At 33.9% G+C, this 25,422-nt stretch overlaps 1 protein-coding gene across 2 annotated transcripts in view; it reads left to right on the forward strand.

Annotated features, from left to right (window-relative positions):
* Positions 1 to 25,422, forward strand: part of PCDH15 (protocadherin related 15) — a 2,067,151-nt gene that overhangs the window by 1,940,448 nt on the left and 101,281 nt on the right. For both annotated transcript variants that reach the window (XM_031956966.1, XM_031956965.1), the window contains one exon: positions 21,177 to 21,304. In XM_031956966.1, the coding sequence (XP_031812826.1) occupies positions 21,177 to 21,304 (128 nt within the window). The remainder of the gene's footprint in view (positions 1 to 21,176; positions 21,305 to 25,422) is intronic.

Consider the following 25,422-nt stretch of genomic DNA (forward strand, 5'->3'; position numbering starts at 1 on the left):
AAGGAATAATTAAAATGACAAGCATGTATTTTTAAAATATTAATGAAATTGATAATTAGCAAACATATTCCAAAAGAAGAGAAAGAAACATGAAATAACCAACATCAAAATGATAAAAACGAAATCCCAAGAATGAAAAATAGTGTTTTTAAAACTATCATATGGGAACTTTGAATTCTATGACCACAAAAGAAAATTACTGAATTGAGTGTACATTTTAAAAAATTACTAAAGGTCTACTCAGTGCAGTTGCAGCCCTTCAAACTCCACAATGGTCAGCTATGACCCCCAAATCCCCAACAACCATCTCAAAGGGTTGGCATTGATCTTGGCACCACTTATTCCCACGTGGGACTCTTCCAGCATGGGAAAGTGAAGATCTAATGACCAAAGAAACAGGACTATCCCAATGTATATTGTCTTCACCAATATAGAACATTTAATCAGTAATGTTACAAGGAATCAAGTTGCAATGAACTCCACCAACACTTATTTCTTGATGCTGAACATGTAGTTGGTCACAGGTTAAGTGATGTAATTGTATAGTCAGATGTAAAGCATTGGCCTTTTACAGTTGTGAATGATGGAGTCAGACCTAAGGTCCAAGTCAACTACAAAGGAGAGACCAAAAGTTCTATCCAGAAGAAATATATTCCACGGTCTTGACCAAGACACAGTATTTCAACGGTACTGTGAAGAGCTGAATACTGATCTCTTCTGTGGCAGACTGAACTCCGTGGAAGAGGTCTTTAAAGACATCAAGATAGATTAGTCATGGACTCGTGACATTGTCCTAGTAGATGGTTCTGCTCACATCCTCTAAATCCAGAAGCTTCTCCAAGACTTCTTCAGTGGCAAGGAGCTCAACAAAAGTATCGATCCTGATAAGGCTATTGCTTAAGGTATAGCTGTCCAAGATGTCATTTTATCTGGAGAAAAATCTGAGTATGTACAGGACTTGTCTCTATTAGATGTCACTCCTCTGTCTCTTGAAATTGAAATCGTTGAGAAAGTTACAACAATTTTTAACAAGCATAAATCCACCATCCTTGCCAAGCAGACTTTCCCTCCCATTTGGACAATGAGCCTGATGTGCTTATTCAGGTTCATGAAGGTGAGAGAGCAATGAGAATTGCTTGGCAAGTTTGAATTCATAGGAATCCTCCCAGCATTCACTGGTGTTCCTCAGATTGAACAAGATCATCATCACTAATGACAAAGCTCCCTTGGGCCAAGAAGACGTTGAACATATGATCCAGAAGGCTGAGTGAGAAATACAAGGCCAAGGATGAAAATAGAGAGACAACGTTTCTTATGCATTCAACATGAACGCTACCAAAGAAGATTAAAAACTTCAAGGCAAAATTGGTGAAGACAAATAAAAGATCCTTGACAAATATAATGAAATCATTAAATGTCTGGATAAGAAGAAGATGGCTAAGAAGGAAGAATCTGAGCAACAGCAGGTAGAATTGGAGAAGGTCTGCAACCCCATTGTTACCGAGCCATAATTGAGTGCAAGAAGTATGTCTTCTGGGTTCTCAGGGTGTGGAGTAACCCCATCTGGAGGGGCTTCTTCTGGAATCAACATTAAAGAGGTCAGCTAAGCACAGTGGAAGAAAGAGCATTCCATACAACTTTGAAAAATGTGAAGGACTCAAATTTGTAGCTATAGCAATAGAAGTTTAAAGTGAACATATAAAATATTGTATAAATCTAGACATTCTGAATACTTGAATATGTGCAGAGAGCAAAATGAACATCATCAAACTTTATCAGTATTGTAAACAAGTGGAAATGCATTCTCAAGAATGAAACTCTTTAAAATTGGCACCTCAAAAAAATACAAACAATTTAACACCAAAATAAAAAAATAAATAACCAAAGTAAACTGATTTCAAAAGTATTCAGTAGACCATTTAATTAACTTCCAAATAAAAATATCAGGATGAAATGAATTCATGATTATCTACTTTCAAATATTCAGACTGAATCATCCCACTAATACAAAACATTTTCAAAAATAATCATAGTATCACACCTCATTTTCCATTTATGAAACAAATATAATACTCATTCCCAAACCTAGAAAAGATATTTCAGATAATGAAAGTACTGTGCCAATATAATCAATGAGCATTTCCAAAGAACTATTAAGCAACACAATGGTGAAGGGATGTTAACAAGACCATGTAATTTTCTCCACTAAATATCTGGCTGGCTGTACCTTTTCACAAGAAACTATTAATAAGGGTACCTCAGATTTGCGCAGTACCAGGGTTCTTTTCAACTAAGGATCTTTGCTAGTAAAATAATAAGGGACTTTGTAGACTGAACACCACTAAATAAATGTACAAATTTTGATCAAGATGAAGAGATATTCAATGAGGACTACCAAATACTTGTACTATCAAGGGAAATCTAGGAATTTGTAGTGCGGCACAAACTTTAAAAGTTATTAAAATGGCTCTTATAAGAATATTAATTATTACTGAGATGATTAAATATGAAACATAACAAATGTACTCTTTTCATTAATATAATATTAAAAACTGGAGAATTTGGAATCAATTGAACAAAGTAAAGATAAGTAGCCTGAAGAAGAGAAACCTTAAGCAGGACTTGATAACTATAAGAGTAGTTTCAGATTGTCATGTGGAAAAGGGATTTGGACTTGTTCAATTCAGATTCATAGAGTTGAACAAATAGTAATAAATGGAAGAAAAGGATGGACAGGATTTGCCAATGTTCAGGCTATCCCATAGTTTCATGGGTTTCCTTGGCAAGACAATGTGTTCCTCCTTATTAGAACTATTCATAGTCTTAGTGATGCCCTGGGCAATAGGAATTATGATAGCCTCACTCTTTAAGGTTATAGGATATTACATCTACACATATAAACACATATAAGATTTTATAGGGATTTCAAGAATATTGTCTTTCCATTATCTCAAACTCACATCACTTATGTTCTCTACCTTTTGAAGGGCCAACGAGTAGAACTCCACTTCCATTTCAACACTTAGTTTTGCATTAGCTTGTATATTTCCTTGAAAATCACACCAAGAACAAACACATAAATATTTTCCCCAACATCTCAAGGGTATTATACTCTCCAAAAGTCTCTGGAGATGGCAGAGGTTTAGGCTCATAGCTCATCTCAATTCTTAAATAGTATTAGTTCTGATGTCCACTGATCTAAAGATCTCTGCTTTTTAGAGATTGTCTTCTGGGCAGTACAAAAATCCAACCTGGAATCTTGGTCTCTGGGAACTCCATCAGGAAGGTTACTGGGTTGTGAACTCAACTTCATGTAATTAGAACTAAAATTATTAAGACTACAATTCCTTTTACATTTCTGAAAACCACATTTTCCAAGGTGGAAGAAATGATTTTTTTCCCCTGAGGTAATTGGGGTTAAGTGACTTGTTCAGGGTCAGCTAGGAAGTGTTAAGTTTCAGATCCAATTTGAACTCAGGTACTCATGACTTCAGAACTGGTACTCTATCCACTGAACACCTAGTTGCCCCAAGAATGATCTTTAGCATCTTACCTCCTCCTCACCACTACCACCATTTCCCCCACACACCTTCTCCCACTAAATTGTACCTCTGGCTGTGAATGAATGATTTTTTTTACCCTCAGACACAATGAAATAGGTAGAATGTTCTCAGTCAAATAACTTTAAAAAACACAGATATTTCTGGCTTTATACGTCTATAAAAAGAGTCTATTCCCATTCGTATAGTAAACCAGTACAGATCACTACACGTCTAACAGTTTTTCTGTCTCTAGCACCTCCTGCTGAGTGACTCCATTTCAGGTTATCTGAGAGTATACCAAAGGCACATTATACTTTGTCATATAAATTGAAATGGGGGGTTGGAGTTACTCAGAGATCTGTTCCTGAGAAATTTTCCATTTCTAACAGTCTATTGTTCCATAATCAGAAATTTGAGGAAATGAAAGGTAATAATAAAGGAGGACTAGTTAATGATATTTCAGTGCCTTGCCTAGAGAAAAGGCTTAGTGGATCATCCTATAGAACAGGGATTAAAATTGTTCTTCTTTACCCTGGTGAACAATGGAGTGAAGTTGGATATTACAACATGGCAGATTTTAGCTCAATACAAGCAACACAAATGCTTAGAATAGAGATCATTTGCCAAATACAGATTTTATCACTTATTGATGATAAAAACACATTTCTTTTTAGGATGAAAGTAGTATGTTGATATGTAAATACACAAAGCTATAACTTGCACTTTTTTGAACATAAAAGCTGATGTTAAGACAAAAGAGAGAACAACTATTCAAAGGAGAGAACAATCAGCAAAATTCAGGAAATGATCTTTTCATGTAGAGCATAAGCGTAAAACACAAAAGTTGGTTTGCTTAAGGTAGAAAGTCTTGGTCCCTTATGATATGAAAATCTTCATAACACTTAGATTCTTGATGCGAAATTTAAGACTTTAGTGTTCAAAATGTATTATAATTCATTAAGGACAATGAACGCTCTGGAATCAAGGCATTGTCCATTAGTCAAACAAATAATTAGCTGACTTTGTTTGCTACAGAAACAGACTTTAATTCATTAATTTTCTAATAGTCCTTTCCTGTTTTAAAATGAGGTCTCATTTATTTAGAATCTAATTTTGACACACATGTATCCAGGGAATGAGAACATAATGGGCTCTGGAAAAAAACAGGTTTAGTGCTTAACTAGAATTGCTTTCAAGAGAGTCTTTTTGTCAAATTACTTTTGAGCTCTAAACTTCATTTACCTGTATTTGATTTGATTTGTTTTTTTTTTTTTTTGCCTTATAATATCTTTTGAACCTTAACCATTACCCAGTTACTTTCAAACACTGAATCCATTTATGTAAAGGAAAAAAAAAACTGAGGAAAATCAACTTACAAAGATTTTCACTACTTGGACATTTTTTACTTTTCCAACATTCTTATACTTTACTGCCCTCCATCTGTTCTCCAGCAATACTGGCCTTTTTAGTCTTCCTCTCACATGATACTCTATCTCTTATCTCCATGCCTCTGGATGGGTCGATCTGCATGCCCGAAATGCACTCCATCCCAATGTTTAACTCTTAGAATTCCTGATTTCTTCTAAGACTCATCTCCAGACCAATTTCTTCCAAGAGACCTTTACTGATCTTCTGTTTTGCTAGTGCCTCCATTCTTACTCCCACTTTCCCTCTCTCTTGGCCTCCTCTCCTCCCTCTGTACACAAGTGTATCATACCCTTCCCTACAGATATTCTTAGCATTTTTCCCTCTTTTCCACCTCTGAACCCTCTCAAGATATATTGGGGTTTAGTGGTTAGATTTATTTCTAAAGGACCAGGCCTTAAATCAAAACCAATCTGATTCTCATTGACCACCAATAGGTCCTAGGCCAAGCTCCATTTGGTCATTATTTGGATCCTGGTTGACTCAGATTGAATGTAAATGGCCAGAAACCCTGAGGGTCTTCTCTTTCCAGATCCATTCATTCATTCAATCATTCATTTAGGTTTTTTTGGACTAGGTGAAAGAGGAGATTTTTTCCCTCAATTGTTACCTAACTTTAATCACTGAATGGGTGCAGCCTCAGACAAACTGAGATTTGTTGTTACTTAAAAAGGCCAAGGTTTCCCATTTCATCCAGGGCCATCTCCAGTCTTCCTGTTCTATATGTTGCCATTGCACCCACATAGCTCTGAAGGGGAAAGTGAGGCAGATGGCCTTGAACAATCCTCCCTCACTTAAATCCAATTCATTTGCATGTCATAGCATCACCTCCTTTAGGTCATGGTCCTCTTCAAGAATGAAGGCCAACCCACAAACTTTCAAAGATTTTCTTCCTTCTACTTCGGTTCTATTTTTTAGTTCTGATTTATATATGTTGTCTCTTTCATTAGAAAGTAAAATCTCTGAGGAAAAGAACTGTGGCTCCTTTTTTTTCTCTGTATCCCTGTTGCTTGGTTAGGTACCTAGCTCTTAGCAAGTACTTAAAATACATTTGCTGATTGAATGATTGATAGAATGACCATGTTTGTTAGTATGTGTAAGCAACACTACATATTCATTTACCCTTCTACTTAGAGGAAGGAAATATGTATGACCTCCTGTTTCCTCAATTATTGTTATTTATCCTTTCTAGAAGAAGACCAAAGATATAAGGAAGGTGATGTCTTGACTTGCAAGTAAATTGGAGTTAAGTAAGACAGGGGTGTGCAAAGTCACAATCTTCACTCTTTCCTCCCGAGCCATCTGAGTTCAAGGCTAGAAAGATACAGATCATGATGACTGGAGATGGCTCTCGATGCAGAGGAGACTTTGGACTTTTTAAGCTAAGACCTTTCTCAGGTTTTTGTCTAAGGCAATGTCCATTCAATGATTAAGATTAAGAAATGAGGCAAAAAAGTCTACTTTTATCTAGTTCAAAAATCAGTCTGGAGGGAGAAAGGTCTTGTGGTCATCTAGGTGGTCATCTTGCCTTTTGTTTTTATTTATAATTTTATAGTTACATGTAATTGTCCTTTTCCCCCAACCTATTTGATAGCATTGGTCAATCAACAATTATCTAATGAGTGTTGTCTATATGCCCTATATTAGGTCCTTGCAACACAACACTCTGTTCAAGGATCAACATCAATAGACTTTCTTCAAGGTCACACAACTAATAAGTGTCAGAAATGAGATATAAAGCCAGGATTTCTGGATTCCAAACCAGGATTGCTTTTCAACATATCAACCTATTTTTACTTGACTAACTGATCTCTCTTTTGGAAGCAAATAGAAAGGCAATTAAAATAAATAGTAAGCTATTTTCAACATTTTTATGGTGCCAACCTATCATGTATCTCATTCCATCTTCATGCTCTATAATAAATTAATAAGGCTAACTAAAGCAATTTAGGACTAACTTTCTTCCCATAATGTTCCCATGGCTTGGGCTACAACATGTAACTTGTCTCATGTAATTTATAAAGTGATCCAGAAAACCCAAGTATGATCAGAGCTCGCTCAGGGTAGCCACAGTGCTTGATATGACCATATATTTTAACAATGACACTCACAACATCATTGTACATTTAAAAATTGCAATCTGATTATAAAAACTAATCACCCCAAATGCTTTCCGGTAGTTCTTGCCAATTACATGCTAAGCATCTGCCATAAATACATCACAAAACAACTGCATTTTCAATGAAACAAAGATTTATCCTAAGAGGTGAAGAATAATATGGTCTGACTCAGAAAACATTTGTAGTCAGTAATGTTGCCCTACTTGAAATTGTGATGGGCAAATGGAAAGGGGATTTATTTAGCATACTTCTGGAACCAAGTGCTTTGTGGTTGAGTTTCAGCTTTTTTCCGCCCAAATTAGTCTGTTGTACCCAGAGCAACGATGTGTGACAAACATTTCTAAATTAAATTATCATGTGAAATAAGTTTGAACAGTAGAGGGCTTTGGGGAGCAGCAGATGACATGATATAAGAATAGCAACCCAGTTCCAGAATGAAAACATCTTAGACAGGGCTCCCAAAACATCCAGAAGGGTTTGAATCTGCTCAAGTCATTTCACAATGATCTTGAATATATGAAAGATGTGAATGAAAAAATGGCAAAATGGAAATGTATTGGGTAAGTGGAATATATGCCTCACTAACCAAATGGATGGTAAAACCATTGACAATAATAGGAAAGTTTGGAAAAAGGGGTCAGTTTCTGCTTCTTTAACCATGATGCCAGAGATAGAAGAAGAAAGAAAATAGACAGAATAGCTGAAAGTAAAAGCATAAAGAGACATGGAGACAATATCATGGAAATGTTCTCATGACAAGGTAGATAAATTTTTCTCATAGAAAAAAAAGGGAGTCATGAAAAGTGAAAATAAAACTAACATGTTGACAGTTGTGTGGAAAAGAGTATAATTCAACACTTATGGCTTTCTGCTTCATGAAATGCAACTCAGGTAGCTATGAAGAGGGAGCCTAAGGCAGAAATGAAAAGAGAATGAAAATGGACTAGATAGAATTTGGGAAGCCTGTGATCCCAGGCTATTCAGGCTGAAAAAAGTTCATCATTTAAACATCACTATTCTTCTGGACATGCAAAGGGTAGAATTCCAAAATTATATGGTTATTGTAGGGAAACCAGAGAGTGACATATGGTGAGTATACATAGGTGGTAATAGAACACCAGCAGTAACACTTGTTGGATGTGGAAGAGTAGTTATCACAAAAAGTATAGAATCTAAATGTAGTAAATAGGAAGAATCAAAAAGACATAGTTGGACTATAATGACCATTGTTAGTGCCGACCCATCAAACATAAAGGATCATGTGATAGATTGCTAGATGAATAGATAGAAAACTAGTGTAGAACAGAGAGAGAGAGACAAAGAGAGACAAAAACAGAGACAGAGAGAGAAAGACAGAGAGACAGAGAGAGACAAACACAGAAACAGAGAGAGAAAGACAGAGAGAGAGACAGAGATAGAGAAAGACAGACAGACAAAGACAGAGACAGAGAGAGACAGAGATGGAGACACAAAGAGAGAGACACAGAAAAAGAGAGAAAGAGAAAGACAGAGACAGAGACAGAGAAACAGGGAAAGAAAGACAAAGACATACAGAGAGAAATGGATAGAAACATAAATACAAATAGATACAGACATATATTAAGATATAATTCTATATACTTGGATTAGATTGATATGAGTATCAAGTTAGTATGAATCAATTCTCTGCTGCTTTTGCTAATTTTGGCCTAAAATTTAACACCATCACTCCTCCATCAGTCAGCACCACACCATATATATTTGGAAGCAACACTTAAGGAAATGGGGAAATTTTGTATGCTGTGGATAAGTTCTCTTGCCTTAGCATTTTACTTTCCAGGGATATACACACTGAAAATGAGGTTGAAACCCACATTGCCAGAGTTAGATCAGTGTTTGGGAGGTCCCAAAGGAAAGTGGGAAATGAGAGATATTAGACTGACTACCAAACTGAAGGTCTACAGAGTTGTGCTGACCCCATTATTGCATGTCTGTGAAAGCTGGATAGTCTACCAGTTCCAGGAAACTGAAGTGCTTTCATTTGAACTTTCTTTGGAAGATTCTGAAGATCCCCTGGTAGGATGAGATATCAGTCACCCGGGTCCCTTCTCAAACTAAACTGCCAAGTGTTCCAGCTCTGCTGTGGAGAGCACAGCTTCTTTGAGCTGGGCCCATTGTTCCAATGTCAAATATACACTTGCCAAAAAAACAAAAAAAAAAACAAAAACAAAAACAAAAAAACTATTTTATAGAGAACTAACGCAGGGCAAGGGCTCACAAAATGGTCAGAAAAAGTGATCATAAGGGTACTCTAAAGGTCTTAAGGACTTTAAAATTGATTGTATAACATGGAAGACACCAGCACAAGTCCATCCAGGGTAGTGTGCCCTCATCAGAGTAGGTGTTGTGTTCTCTAAGCAAAGCTGAATTGAATTAGCTAAAAAATATGCAAGATGTACTAAATTAGAGAAATTACCCCAATTGTTCATAAGGACTATTTGTGTCCATTCTGTGACAGAGCATTCTGAGCTCGTATTAGTCTGATCAGCTACAATCAAATGAACTAACTCAATTCTAACATAGTGATGTCATTTTGGTCCTTTTTGAGAAGGAAGGACAGCAGCTGTCTAAGCCATTGTAGATCTAGACAAAAATTGAGATAAAGATAAATACATTAATAGAAGTGTGGATATAAATCTAAGGAATACTTCTAGGCAAATGTGGATTCATACATATGTATGGAAGGAAATAAGACATAGACCTAGGACCTCTGACTCCAGAACCAAGGCTTCCTTAATTGTGCCTTGTAGCTCAGCACTTTATGCAAGAAGGTACTAAGAAGGTTATTTAAAATCTAGTCATATCTTCAGGGAGCTTACATTTTAGTAGCCAAAAAAAAAAAAACTGACCCAGGAAAAGTGCCCCAGCAGAAGTATACTGAATGTTTTCTTATTTCATAAAAGGGAACTTCTGGCTGTGCAGTTTAGACTTAGAAAAGGAAAAAAAAAAGCAGTCAATCTTCTATCAAAAAACAATCAGTGCTCTTGTTTTGTAGAATAAGTAGATTCATTGAAAATAAATGTCCCTATGGAAAACAACCGGTAACATCATTATATTTTATCTTTAAATATAATCCAATATTATAATCTGTTCTGAGTTATTGACTATGCAGGCAATATTAGGAAATATCAAAATCTCCACTTCCATGATTTATTACTACTTATCTATCCAGTTGTTTCTAATGGCCAACATTCAGTACCTAAAATAATGTGGACTTTTTTCATTTTATTCATTGTAAATGATGCATCTAAATGTGGTTTAATTAAGTCAAAGGGTGATTTGAATTCTTATAGCCCTATCTTGGTAAATTCCTATGGACTCATGACATTGATTTACTAGGCCACCACGAAGTTCAATGACATGGGAATGATGAACAGCTTTAGATATAGGTGACTTTGAATGAACCAGGCTTGAGGTACCTGCCATGGAATTAATGTACAACTCTAATATTTGATGACACCACTTTGATGTAAGTTCTCTTGTTAGATATCATTAAATTGATGAGCCATTTTGGAGTTTGCTAACAGGGATTTGATGAACAGCTCTGATTTCTGGAACGGCTCTGAAGTGGTAAACTCTCCAGGAGTTAGATAATGCTGGATTGATGAACTATTGCACAGCTAAATGATTGAGAATTTCATTTACCTGAGGAGTTAAATCCTGGATTGTTCTCAGGTAGACAGTCATCAGTGGCTAGAATAGAGCAAAAAACAATTTTGGATCCAAAACTCCACATAAAACTTAGTGATCAGCTCAGGGAAACACATTAGCTTAATGACCAATTGATCACTTGAGAGACAGAGGGCTTAAGTTACTTGTTCAAGGTTATATAGAGAACTAATGGCAGTGTCATTTCTTGAACTCAGATTTCCTGATTTTTGGTACAATGTTTCACCCATATATTCTTTGTGAAGTGATGCATAATGTGTTCTTCTGGGTAAAAAAAAATAAGTGTTACACACAACCCTGTTAATTTTTTGAATCCAATCTTTCCCCTCTTTTTATTAATTATGCTAAGTTCTGAGAGAGGGATGGGGACGGAATATGTTAGGAAACAAAGATCACATAACAATCGATGATATTAAAAGAGTTTTAAAATCTATAGATATCCATATATACACACTGTACCTAACATTTTTACTAACCAGATTGCAAAATTTCAAAACTTAGCTTTATTGTTAATTAAGGGAATATAAAAAGGACCAAGAGTATTCTATTAAGTGTTTGGCAACTGGATCTCCTGAAAAAAAAAAGATATTTATACACAACATATACCCTTGAAGCACTTTTAAGTTTAATCAATGTTATTAACATTTTCTCCATCACTTTCTTAAGTCTACAGAATCAACAAAATAATAAATCAAGTCGAATTTGTTGAATTCATTAATTTTTCAGATGCATATGCTCACAGTAAGAATTTAATAATTGACTTTCCTGAGCCAATTCAAGATGGCTCCAGAATATGCATTAGCAACTCTGAGGGAACAAAATAAGATTCAAAATCAAGACGTTTATTCTTAAAGAAAAATGAATTTGAAAAACATAAACTAAACATTCTGCTCAAGTCAGTGATCAACCATGAAAGTTAAGGATAGATGACAAGGATACTAACCACTAGCTGATAGAGAAGGAGAGGACTCAAGCCACTGATTGAAGTACATATTTTTGGAAGTAGCCAATACATAAGTTTGTTTTGCTTGATGATGATTATTTGATAAAATTATTTGATTTTTATTAGATGAGATTCAAAAGAAGATGCCAGCAGGAACTTTGAAAATAATTTGTTGAATTTATTCTATTATGTTTAAAAGATGAGATATACTTAATAGTTATACATTTTTAACTGGAATCCTCCTTTGTTTACTTTTTTTTTATGGAGAAGCTCATATTTATCAAGTTTAGACTTTGGATGAATAAACCTCCAAAATAACTTTAAGTTTTAAGCTCTGAACCTCTGACTCTGATGATCTGAATTATTTTATCTTGATTCTGTTAGCCATTCCTAACCTTCACAGACACCTTTAAAAAAATGTTTTCATCACTGAATTAAAAGACAAATTATTTAACAAAAATATAGATTGAGAAAATTGCAGGGGATTACTGCTTTGTCATTTGATGTGGTTATTTGAAATTAGTATAGTACAATGGGGGGGAAGCTTAATTAAGAATCTGGAGTCTAGGGTCCAATCCCAGGGCTGATGATTATTAGCTAGTCTTGGACTCTTACTAGCTATGTGAACCTGGGCAAGTCATATAACCTCTGTTTGCCTCAGTTTCTTCAACTGTAAAAAGGGAATAATAATAGAACTTACTTTGAATGGTTGTTGTAAGGAATAAAAGATATATTTGTTAAGTGCTTAGCACAGTTCCTTATTGTTGTTGTTCTTCATTTTCAAAGTGGATCGATAGAAATATAGACAGATAAATGATAGATGGATGGATAGAATATGGATCCATATTGATGGATTAACTGATTGAACTATCCAATCCAATGAATTATTCAAATTTGAATATTCTTTTTTTACTTGATTTTTTCTTTGTAGTATGAGTTTTGAGTGGTTATGGAGTGATAATGTTCTTGAGCTCGTTGGAATAAGCACAGTTTTGTCTATAGATATAAACACTTCATAAGAAGACTTCATCATGCTTGGGCAATACATCTCCCATAGGGATTCTGAAGATGCAAAAGGCCAGTAATGAACATTTTATGAATAACCACCAAACAGTCCCTTGTCTTTTTTAATAAAAGAGATCAGAATTTATTACCAAAACCCTATATCTAGTAGCAATTATCTAAAATTTTTTGTATTATCATACGTGGAAGAAACTATTTGATAGGATCTATTTGAAATAGATTTTGTTCTACTGAGTCAAAAAAATCAGCAAAATATAATTATGATAGAATCTACATAATTTGACTCCTTATATGACAGTGTGGCTTACTGTTTAAGTTTCTGTGAAAATCTACATGTTCCATCTCTTTAGTTTTAAAATTATTTTTAGTGATTTTAACATATCACTGCATTCAATAAAGATTTTTGATTTTTTTGATTTTTTTAATATTTAGTATTTTATTTTTCCCAGTTACATGTAAAAACAATTTTTAACATTCATTTTGAAAATACTGAGTTGCAAATTCTCTCCCTTCCTCCCTCTTCACCCCCTCATTGAGAAGGCAAGCAATTTCATACAGGTTATATATGTATAATTGTGCAAAACATTTCAATAATAGTTATGTTGTAAAAGAAAAAAAATGGACCAAAAATAAATAAACAAATAAAGATTCAAGGAAAACAACAAAGGTTTAAAAAGCTTCCTTCGATCTGTTTTCAGATACCATAAGTTCTTTCTCTGTGGATGGACATCATTTTTATCATAAGTCCTTAAGAGTTATCTTAGATCATTGTTGTAAAGGCCTGGAACTCTGGAGAAGTATACTCAAAACAAGGATATTTACAAGATGTTAATTCAGAGGAATTGACGAGATGATGGTGTTCTAGTTGACATATACTTATTACTTGGGATGGTGATATAATGGTTCTCTAGTTCACACATATTCAGTATGCTGTAATCATGTAATTGTAATAGGGTATATTTAAGGGCTGAGAAGACTAGAAATGAGACATTCCATCTTTGACCAATCTAACAGGTATTATCATTGTTTTAATTTGCATTTCTCCCATTAATAGTGAGAACATTTTCTTTTTGTATACCTATAGATAGCTTTCATTACTTTTTTTTTTCCTGAAAACTATTCATAACTTTTGACAATTTATCAACTGGGAATGGCTTTTATTTTCATAAATTTGACTCAGTTCTGTATGTTTGAGAAAAGAAGTCTTTATCAAAGAAACTTAGTTCAATTTTTTCACTTGTATTTCCCTCTATCCTACTTCCCCTTCTTTTTATGTTATTCTCTCTCTCCTTTCATCCTATCCATGCTCAAAAATATTTTGCTTCAAACTACCCCCTCCTTTCTCTCTCTTATTAGACATTCAAATTAGAATCTAAATAATATGGCTCCACAGTAATGAATAATGAAAATAGTTTGCTATACAACTGTTGATAAATCAATTCAACTTTTTAACCGTTTTCTTCTTTCAAGTTTAATTTACATGTGTTCTTGGGATAATATGGCAAAATACTGTCATCCCACCAAGCTTTCTGCATCCTCATTTTTCGAGTCCATCAGCTTTTATCCCTTATTAATGACATTACTCCTTAACATCACTGGCAAATGTCTGTTAATGTCTGTCCTTTATCCCATTTCCTGTTTTTCAATACTATCATTTAAAAAAAATAACCCAAGTCAAAGGAAAATTACAACAAAAAGAAAATCCTAATTTAATCCTCCCATTTTAAAGAAGAGGAAATGGAGGACAAAATGAATTTTGGTATTTGCCCAAGGTCTAGCAGGCAAGAAAAAGAAAAGCGTGGATTAATGACCATTCAAATGCAATAATCTCTACAGTATACAATGCTACCTATGGATAAAGAAGAAATAGCTTACGGGAAAATCAGGTTATTTGATAAACAGTATTTTAAAAGGCATACTTTAGTTAATACCAAGAAATATACAATCTTACCCAGCAGTGCCATTCCTGGGTCTGTACCCCAAGGAAATCACAAAGGAGGAAAAAGGACCCACATGTGCAAAAATGTTTATAGTAGCTCTTTTTGTGGTAGCAAAGAATTGGAAAAGGAACAGATGCCCATCAATTGGGGAATGGCTGAACAAGCTGCAGTACATGAAGGTAATGGAATATTATTATTCTATAAAAAATGATGAACAAGATGATTTTAGAAAGACCTGGAAAAAATTACATGAATCGATGCTGAGTGAAACAAGCAGAACCAGGAATACATTGTACACAGTAACAGCAAGATTGTGTGATGATCAACTATGAAAGGCTTGGTTCTTCTCAGTGGTTCAATGATCCAAGGCAATACTAATGGACTTTGGATAGAAAATAACATCTATATCCCAGAAAAAAGAACTATGAAAACTGAATGTAAATGAACCCATGATATGTTCACTTTTTTCTGTTTTTCTCTCTGTCCCATGGTTTTTCCCTTTTCTTCTGATTTTTCTCTCTCACCATGATTCATAAACCAATGCGTATTAAAACTAACTAAATCATTTTTAAAAGAAAAATATACCTCTAATTTTGAGGTGATATTTCTGAAAGTATATTTAACCACTTATAAAGAGACTTTTAAAAAAGTCATTTATGTATAAATATCTCTTATGTTTCAAGGTACAATCTGTTAGCTACTAAAATGAGGATATATATATATGTGTGTATGTATATATATGTACATGCATATATATATAGATATATGTAGATATACACACACACACACACACACACACACATATATATACACATCTATTTTGGGTAGTATTTAATGAGGACACAGGTGTGCCTTGAAATGGAAAAAAAAAAGAAATTCAATGGCTTATGTGAATATATTAAGGGAATATCTAAAATGTACCCATCTCTATTTCTCAAACATTATTTTCTTTCTGGTAGTAACTCTCTTTGATGCTTGCTTGTACATAATGGAGAATATGAATTTGATATCTAAAAGGCCTGGAAGAGATGTGACTTCCATTAAAGATGTGACTTTAGGCAAAGCAAATCTCTAGCTAAGCCTTATTTCTTCATGTGCAAATTGTTGGATTAGACTAGATAATCTCTAAGACATCTTGGAGATCCAGCATTCTTTGAGCAAAAAAATAATATTAATTCAAAAAGAAGAAACTCTGATGGGTGATTAGAATGAAAGCTTCCTATGTTGCATAAAAAGGGAGCAATCTCTAACTCTACCAGTTGTTATCAGCTGCTTCCCCAAATTTGTTATTGTCATTGTCATCATTCATTTCTGATTTTTTGTGATTTCATTTGGGGTTTTCTTGCCAATAATATGGAAGTGATTTGCCATTTTCTTCTACAGCTCATTTTACAGATGAAGAAATTGAGGGAAATAGAATTAAGTGACTTGCCCAAGGTCACATAGCTAGTAAATATTTGAAACCATATTTGAACTCAGGAAAATGAATCTTCCTATCTCCAGGCCCAGCACACTTTATACAGTGCTTCCTGTCTGCCCCAGAATTTGCTGTGGTATCATCTAAAAAGAAGGGAGGGACTAAGAAAGAATGAGATATTATTAATGAAATGGTAAAAAAAAAAAAGTCCAGTCAAATGAGGTTATACACATCCATTTACATCCATTTATATACATTCATTTTCATCCCTTCTAAGCTCCGAAGCCATATCCCAAGGATGACCATGCTACCTTTTGCAATTTCTACCTTTGGATATTAATTTGAAATAGAGTAATTGGCTCTATTAACTTATAAGAAGCCATTTTTTTCTGTTTTAAGGCCAAATGATATGTCTAGATCAAGGAAAGGGTTCCTGGCAACAGTTATCATACCAACATCTAATGATCCATTTGGAGAACATTTCTATAATGACTGAATATGATTCACATCCCTATTCAAACATCTAGAAGGTATTACTTGTCAATAATAGAATAATCAAAATATGAGTAGCTGAAGAATTCTGCTGTATTCCATTTTTATTGTTAGGAAAGATTTCAGTTTTGTCTGTGTATTCAAGGTGCCTCATGAAGCACTTTTTTCTCATAGATATTTCATTGATAGAACAAATTCCAGATGAGACATTCCCCACTACTAATGTAGATCCACAACTGTTCTGTGAGTTTTAGTCTTAATTGTCTGGAACTTAAAAGTAACTTGAGAGGTGAAGACTTTGATCAGAATCATACAACCAGTATGTGTCCCAGGCCAGAAGTTCTTTATATACTATTCATCAAAGCACACAGTAGGGGTTTAATAATAACTTGTTAAATTAAATGGACATAAATTGAAATCACCATGCTGATTGACCACATTAGGTGGTAAGTATCATGTCTTCTTCTGGTAGATTCTGATTATTTTTCTAGAGCCTCCAAATGACTTATCAATTACAGCCACCTAGTGGGCATAGAGTTTTGCTCACTTTCCAATCTAATGTAATCATGTCCATGTGGCTGTTAAATAATTCAAGTAAAAAAAAAAATCACAAAAGGGTATGATGTCTTCTTAAAGAAAAATACCAGTGGTAAATAAATATTAAATTTCAAATCACTTCTAAGAATAAAACTATTAAATTAATTTACACTTAATAAAAGTCACTTAGTCCTAGCCATTGAAAAGCTTCATTAGTCTGGTAATCAGCTGTCAGTTTGGTAGCACCCAGAGAATTATCAGACTTCCCCCCCTCTGTTTATTCAAAGTGATATGTAGACAGCTAGTGACAAAGTAGAACCATGGATAGACCAATGGATTTGGAGTCAGCAAGAAGTAGGACTAAATCCAGGTATGTGATGCTGAGTAAACATCTGATCTTTCTAAGTCTCAGCTTTTCCACCTGTAAAATGAAGATAATAATAGCATCCATATCATTGGGATATTGTGGGGAATCATATGAAGCAATTTAGAGGCAGCCTAGTCAAACCCCTTGATTTTACTGAAGAGGAAGTTGGAGTCTAGGGAGGGGAAGTAACAATTCAAATCAAGCAAGCCTCCGAGTTTCAAGCCCAGAAAGCTCAAAAACCAGTAATCCAGACAGACTGTCAGAAATAATTTCATTATCTTTTTGAAGCAGCCAAATGAACATAACTCTTTTTTTTGAAGCAGGCAAAGGATATTTAAGTGCTTACTATTGCCAGATGTGCTTTTAAAAAATTTTGTCAGTAATATTCTATCTTTTCAGCTACTTGTAAAGATAGTTTTCAACATTCATTTTGTAAGACTGGGTTCCAGATTTTTCTTCCTCCCTCTGTTACTTCCTCTCCTCCCCAAGACAACAACCAATCTGATAAAGGTTAAATATGTAATTATTTTAATATTTTTTATATCTGTCATGTTGTATAAGAAAAACTAAACAAAAAAAGGAAAACATGAGGAAGAAAAAAACAAACAAAAATGAAAATACTAATCTTTGATCAGCATTCAGAATTGATAGTCCTCTCCCTAGATTCAGGGGGCATATTCCATCCTCAATCTATTGGAATTGCCATCAATCATCACATTGTTGATTAAAGCTAAGTCCTTCACACTGGATCATTATATAATCTTGTTATTACTGTGTACAATGTTTTCTTGGTTCTGCTCACTTCACTTAGCATTAGTTCATGTAAATCTTTCTAGGTTTTTCTGAATTAAACCTGCTCAATATTTCTTATAGAACAATAATATTCCATTACATTAATATGACATAACTTATTCATCCATTCTCCAGTTGATCAGGATCCACTAAATTTTCAGGTCCTTGACACTACAAAAAAGGCAGTTATAAATATTTTTGTCTATATGGGTTCTTTCCCCTTTTTTATGATATCTTTGGGATACAAGCCCAGTAGAGATACTTCTGGATCAAAAGGTACGCACAGTTTGCTAGTTCTTTGGACATAGTTCCATATTGCTCTTCAGAATAGTTGGCTTAGTTCACAACTCCACCAACAATGTATGTGTCCGAGTTTTCCCACATCTTCTCCAACATTAAGCATTATATTTTCCTGTCATTTTAGCCAATCTCAAAAGTGTATAGTGGTACCCCCAAAATTGTCTTAATTTGAATTAGTCTAATCAATAGTGATTTAGAACATTTTTTCATATGGATAGAAGTGGTTTTAATTTCTTCATCTGAAAATTGTCTTTTTATACCCTTTGACCATTTATCAATTGGAGAATGGCTTGTATTAATATAAATTTGAGTCATTTCTTTACATATTTTAAAAATGGGCCTTTATCAGAACCTTTTATATATATATATATATATATATATATATATATATATTTACCAATTTAATTCTTCCTTTCTAACTTTGCATTGATTTTGTTTGTAAAAAAAAGAAATAAACTTTTTTTTTAACTTCATACAGTCAAAATTATCCATTCTGCATTCCATAATACACTCTAGTTCTTCTTTGGCCACAAACCCGTTCCTTTTACACAGATCTGAGACATAGACTATCCTTTGTTCTTCTAATTTACTTATAGTATTGCCCTTTATATTTAAATCATGAACCCATTTTGATTTTATTTTGCTATAGGTATTAGGTGTGAGTCAATGCCTAGTTTCTGCCATACTAATTTCCAATTTTTCCAACACTTTTTGTCAAATAGTGAGTTCTTATTTCAGCCTAAAGTATTTTTAATTGGTATAGAACTGAATAAGTAGATTAATTCAGGTAGAATTGTCATTTTCATTCTGTTAGCTTAACTAACCCATGAGCAATTGATATTTTTCCAATTGTTTAGAGCTGACTTTGTGTGAATAACTCCTTCCTAAGGTATTATTAATATATCTTAATACAGAGATAGATAGAAAGAAACATGAAAATATGAGATAATAAATATGCTATAGAAATGATTTCTACATTAATGAAGTATTGCCTTTTAATGATTGGGAGTATTTTTAGACAGAATTTTTTAAAAACACATGTGTGAAAATTCCTGATGAAATCAACTGAATTATAGATACTGATTTTTTTAAGCCTGGTTTGTAACTTCACTGGTTAAGGGAACTCCTACGGAGAGAACTTCACTCTAGTCAATTTGTACTACTGCTGTATGGTTTTGATAGCTCTAGCATACCTCAATGCCGGGAACAAAACTATTTTGATAAATAATGTCTCCTAATTGACTGGTTGTTTGATTTGCAACTTATAGTTTTAAGAGAATGCCTGAGGGAAAGACGGTTAAGGGACTTTCCTAGGGTCAAATAGCCAGCATGGATCACCATTAATCTTTAAACCCAGGTTTTCTTGAGTTTTGGTCAAGATCTCTCTGTCAATGCTTTGCTGTCCTATTTATCCCCAAATCTAACCTATATTCTACAAATAAAATTGCATCATCACTATACTATGAAAATATTATTTTACGATATATATGAAGAGATTCTCAAAATTGAAATTCTAAAAAAGTTTTTGTTATAATTGTGTTTCAATATTTTTATATGCATATACATCTCCTATTAATGAAAGGCAGGATTTTGTAGTTTCCATAAAATCATTTTGGAATGAGACTTGGATTTCAAGCCTTATCTAAATTTCTAATTTTTAAAATGTTGATAAAAGTACATTTTATTCAATGTTGAATACTCAAGATCTCCCTTCAAAATCATGAGGTGAGAGGGAAAGAAGAGGAAAGGAAACATGTTTTCTCAAATCTCTACTTTGGGTCAAATTTGGTCAGTGTAATTTAAGAAGGAAGGAAGGAGCTTAGCAATTTAAGGTGTTAGCAATTTGGATGAAAGAGTAAAAAAATGTTCATTTAGACATATATTTGTTTTTTTATTAGATCTAGGATTTCATCAGAGTACAGGGCACCCAACAGGAAATATGTACTTGAGAAAGTTTTCTAAGGCAACAAGAGGCTAAGTGACTTGCTTAGGATCTTACAGCCAAGATATGTCAGTGGCAGGACAAGAGCCAAACAGCCTGACAATTTCAAATATGGGCAAAATATAATGGACGATATTTCCATATAAACATATAGATTTGACGTGGCTATAAGAGGAGATATAGACATTGTTATTCTTAAAGGTAAGCTATGAATGTTCATTCTTGTAATAGAGGTAGATCTTTGCCAGTGACCCTGAAAATAAATCAAGGTATAGACTAAATAACTTTATGGAAGTGGAAAAGTTTGATAATTACTGCAGATAAAGTGTCATGAAAATTTATCCACTCATATATGGGAATAAAATACATTATTCCTAGCCAGTGTTACCTCAGTGATGATCAGAATTGGGAATATTCTATCTATGGACTTTGGGATAATTAAGCAATATCTAAGATAAATAATGTTATTACTGAGCCTCTTTCTTTAGAAAAAAAAATTGTATTAAGTCTTTAGTTGTATAATTTCCAGTGCCCTCTATGTTAATAGCCCTTTTTCCTTTGTAACCTAAGAATTTTTAAGGTTGTTCACTTGGACATACAATTCAAAGCTATTCTTTTTCCCTCCCAGGCAATTCAGCCAAAGTGTACATTGAAGTTCAGGATGAGAATGATCATGCTCCGGTCTTTCAGAAAAGGTTATACATTGGAGGAGTGTCTGAAGAAGCACTGATGTTTTCATCTGTTCTCAGAGTGAAGGTAGGCATTTATAGACTAGGGATGTGTATATATATATATATATATATATATATATATATATATATATAGTTGCCTCTTATCTGAGTACTTACTATGGAATCTGAATTAGCAACTTCTTGTTGCTTCTATTTCCACAAACATAAAATAGGAATAAGAAATTAATTCATGATATGTTTAAGTAACATTAATTTTCATGTAAAAGTATGAACCAAGAAAATATGCAACTCCATATTAACCATAACAGACAAACAAAATTTGCTGACATATCTGTTGTTTCTGAACAGAGACCAAGAAAATATGGACTCCCTATTAACTATAACAGACAAATGAAATTTGCTGATATGTCTATTGTTTCTGAGCAGACTGAGAGGGTGTGAGATTAAACATTCAAATGCATGTTCTTTGGAGGATAATTTTAAGATTGTTTATCTGCCTTTCAGCTCTATTTTTAATATCCTTAGAGCAAAATGGGACCTTAATAGCTATGCCGGACAGGGAAAGGAGCAACAAAACAAACAAACAAAATCTCCAAAATACATAATATTTTTAGAACAGTTTAAAAACTGAAGAAAGGAAAGAGAGTCACAGAAGGTCAAAATTGGAAGAGACCTAAGAGATCATCTAATGCAACCTATCTTGTATAAGCATCTTTCATTGTCACACCTGACAAGAATTTCCAATAATGTGGCATCTATCATCCTTGAAGTTGCCAATTCACTTTCAAATATTTTCAATTAATAGGAAGGTTTTCTATAAATGTATCTTAATAATTTTTTTACAACTCCTACCCACAGAACCTCATTTTACCCACTGTCAATAAGAACAAGTCTAGTCCATCATCTAAGTACTCAAAGACAGTTTCATATCCTTTCCCACTTGTCAAAAAAAAAAATGAGAAGGCAAGCAAGAGAGAAAGCAAAGATAGATCTATTATAGTGAGATCTGTTGTCAAAATCTGAGGAGAAGCCAGAGTGGACATTTACCAGGGGTTTTTAACCTATGCTCAGTCGATGGATGTAAATGAGTAAATCTGTGAATTTGTTTGTTTTTTAAACATATTTTGATAACTTTATTTCAGTGTATTTTATTTCATCTGTTAAGTATTTTTATTTCATGCATTTAAGAATAGGATTTTGAGGTGACTAGATGATGCAGGGGATAGAGCACTGACCCTGAAGTCAGGAGGACCTAACTTCACATCTAATTTTAGACACTTAACATTTATTAGCTATGTGACCCTAGGCAAGTCACTTAATTCCAACTGCCTTACCAAAAAGAAGAAGAAGATTATTTTGAGAAGGTTTCACCAGATGAGTAAAAAGAAGGAAGACAGGAGGGACTCTGCAGGATGTTAATAACTAATAATACCAATGTTAATAATAATTAGCAATTTAAGATGTTAGCAATTTGGATGAAAGAGTAAAAAAAATGTTCATTTAGACATAAATAGTTGACTATGACAAATAAGAAATGGGAAAAAAACCTGAATTAGACATTAATGTAAGTTTTCTTTATTTTAGAGGGTTTTTATTTTTGTTTTGTTTTGTTTTCTTTACTTTAGAAGAGATTTATTTTAAGTAGCAAAAAGTTATCATAAGGAAGTAGTCAAGGTCAGACATTTCTTTGAAGACTGAGTTAGCCCCCTGGATATCTTAGAATCAGCCAGAGTCAAGATAAGCAAAAGTCCTTGGTCTTTATTCTTGGTCTTTAGGGGTAGAAGTGAAGGGAATGGACACAGGATTTCCGTGACCTTCCTTCTCCTCCTCTACCACCAAAGTGACTCTGGCTTGTCTTACTCCACCCCTTAATCCCTCCTACAATTCTCTGTATATACCAAAAGATCGACCCAGCACAGAATACTGGGAAGGGCCATTTTCCAAGCATATAATAATATTGTCCATTGGTAATTAGGCTTGAGTGCTCAGTTGTCCAACCCCAGTGCAGCAACTCAGAGTTTCAACCATTTATACATTTCCTCAACCAATAAACACTTGATCTCTTTTTCTAAGAGGAAAGATATGACAATGAAGAGAATTGCTTATTTAATGTACAATATCATACAAAACCTTACAAAGGAGAGTGTGGGAGATTTTGAGTAGTACTAACATAAAAATTAAAAATATGAGAAAGAGAAAAGAAATGGAAAGAAATCTTGCTGGTTCATACGAGTAATTTTTATCATTTGAAGAATTTTTATAAATGTACATTTAAAGTTAAAACTAGTTAAAAAGTTAAACTAGTTAAGAAAATGTTCTATATTATTTTTATTTTATGATTTTTATTTTCCTTAAATTTATGGCAGAAAAAATGAAAGATTTCAATTTGCACAATTAGATCAAAATTCAATTATTAATTTCATTTTTAAAAATTTAGATAAGATCATTGCTCTAAATATTACAGAGACCCACATGGGTGAAGTGATTGCCCAAGATTATATTGGTAATAAGCTCTAAGATTTGAACTTGGATCCAATGACTTCAAGTTAAGAGCTCTTTCCATTGTACTATGATACTATTTCATTAAGTAATAGTTCATTTATATTCTTGTTTTTATGAAACTTGATATTAGACAGTCAAATAGAATTTGTTGATTCTACTTTGTGCCAAGCACTATTTTAGGCCAATTGGTTGGTTGTTGTCCTTTGTCAAATGAATCACTATGACATCACTATGTTGGGGTCAAGGTACTACATGTCCAACTACGACTGATCAGAACACCATGAGGGCGACTATACCACAGGATGGGCCATATAGTCCTATGAACATTTGAAGTGTAGATATCTCTCAATTTTTGCATCTTGTGTTGGCTTTGCTCTATTGCAATTCTGCTTTTTTCATAGAACATCTTCTTCTTTAAGGTGGGTGCACCATGCTGAACTCAGAATCAGAAAGAACTAGTTTTAAATCCAAGCTCAGACAGATACTAACTATATGACCCTAAACAAGTCACTTAACTCCAAATGCCCATTCCTTTATTTGAAGATCTTTAGGACCCTTGCAGATATAAAATCTTACATATAAAAATTATGTATGTAAACATAAACCTGTTATGTAAACATATAAGAAAAGACAAAGAATTTTTTTTTAATTTCATGAGGGAGTAAGCATTGAAATAGGGGTATAGATAGAAGTCATTAGAACAAGTCAAATACAGAAGGTGGAACCTGAGCTGTTCTACAAGTAAAGCAGAGGTGCAGAGAAGTTGCATCCAGATGTGGGAAAATTATTTTAGCAAAGGCATTCATGAAAAATAAAGAAGCCCATAAAAGCCCAGCATCTTTGTTTGGGGTTTCTTTCATTTGTTTTTATTATACTTGCTCAGACCTATGATTTAATTGATCTAGGTATCAGTGATAGGGAATGAAATGCCCTCTCTCATTTTAATCAGCACCTGCTGTGGAACTGAATCTCAGAATGCTTCCTGCCACGCTGTAAGGCTTCCCAGACTATCACAGTCAAAATATGTCATAGGAAGGGCTTGAGCAAAAGGTTGCCATACTCTGGGCTTTATTTGTCAATGTAAGGGAGAAGAAGAAATTGAATCAGTTCATTCTAAATTTGAGTAGTTGAATTCAAGCTAGTCACTCTAGAAAAACAACAAGAAAATCAACCAACAAGGACAAAACTTGATTTTGACTAAAGAGATCATGCTGTTGTCAACCAATCCATGCCATCTATCTGATTCTGTATTTATATGTATACATACACACATATTTGGACATTGAGGGAAGATGCTTCTTTAATGCAGTTAAACTGCTGCTTCCCTTTTAGATTGATGGTTATGCAGTCCTTGCATTGAACTAACTGATACATTAGCAATAAATTCAAACCTGAGCTATGATGCTATAACAGTAATTAGGAAGACAATGGTTTGGGAAGTGGGAAGAAGGTTGATAGTACTTGTAGTCCTTAAGGGCAGAGGGGTGATTTTACCCTCCCTCTTCACCACTATCTCTATTTCCCAGGATGCATCCTCATTCCACTTTCCTAACATATCTCCTTTTATATGGGTTTATATTTTCCTATCATTCCCAGCCCCCAACCAACATATCCAACTTAGTTTATGGGAAACTGTTTTATGCTTCTTAACTTGTATATGAAAATTTAAGGATCTATTGG

The sequence above is a fragment of the Sarcophilus harrisii genome, chromosome 2, assembly GCF_902635505.1.
Source record: "Sarcophilus harrisii chromosome 2, mSarHar1.11, whole genome shotgun sequence".
Classification (NCBI taxonomy): domain Eukaryota; kingdom Metazoa; phylum Chordata; class Mammalia; order Dasyuromorphia; family Dasyuridae; genus Sarcophilus; species Sarcophilus harrisii.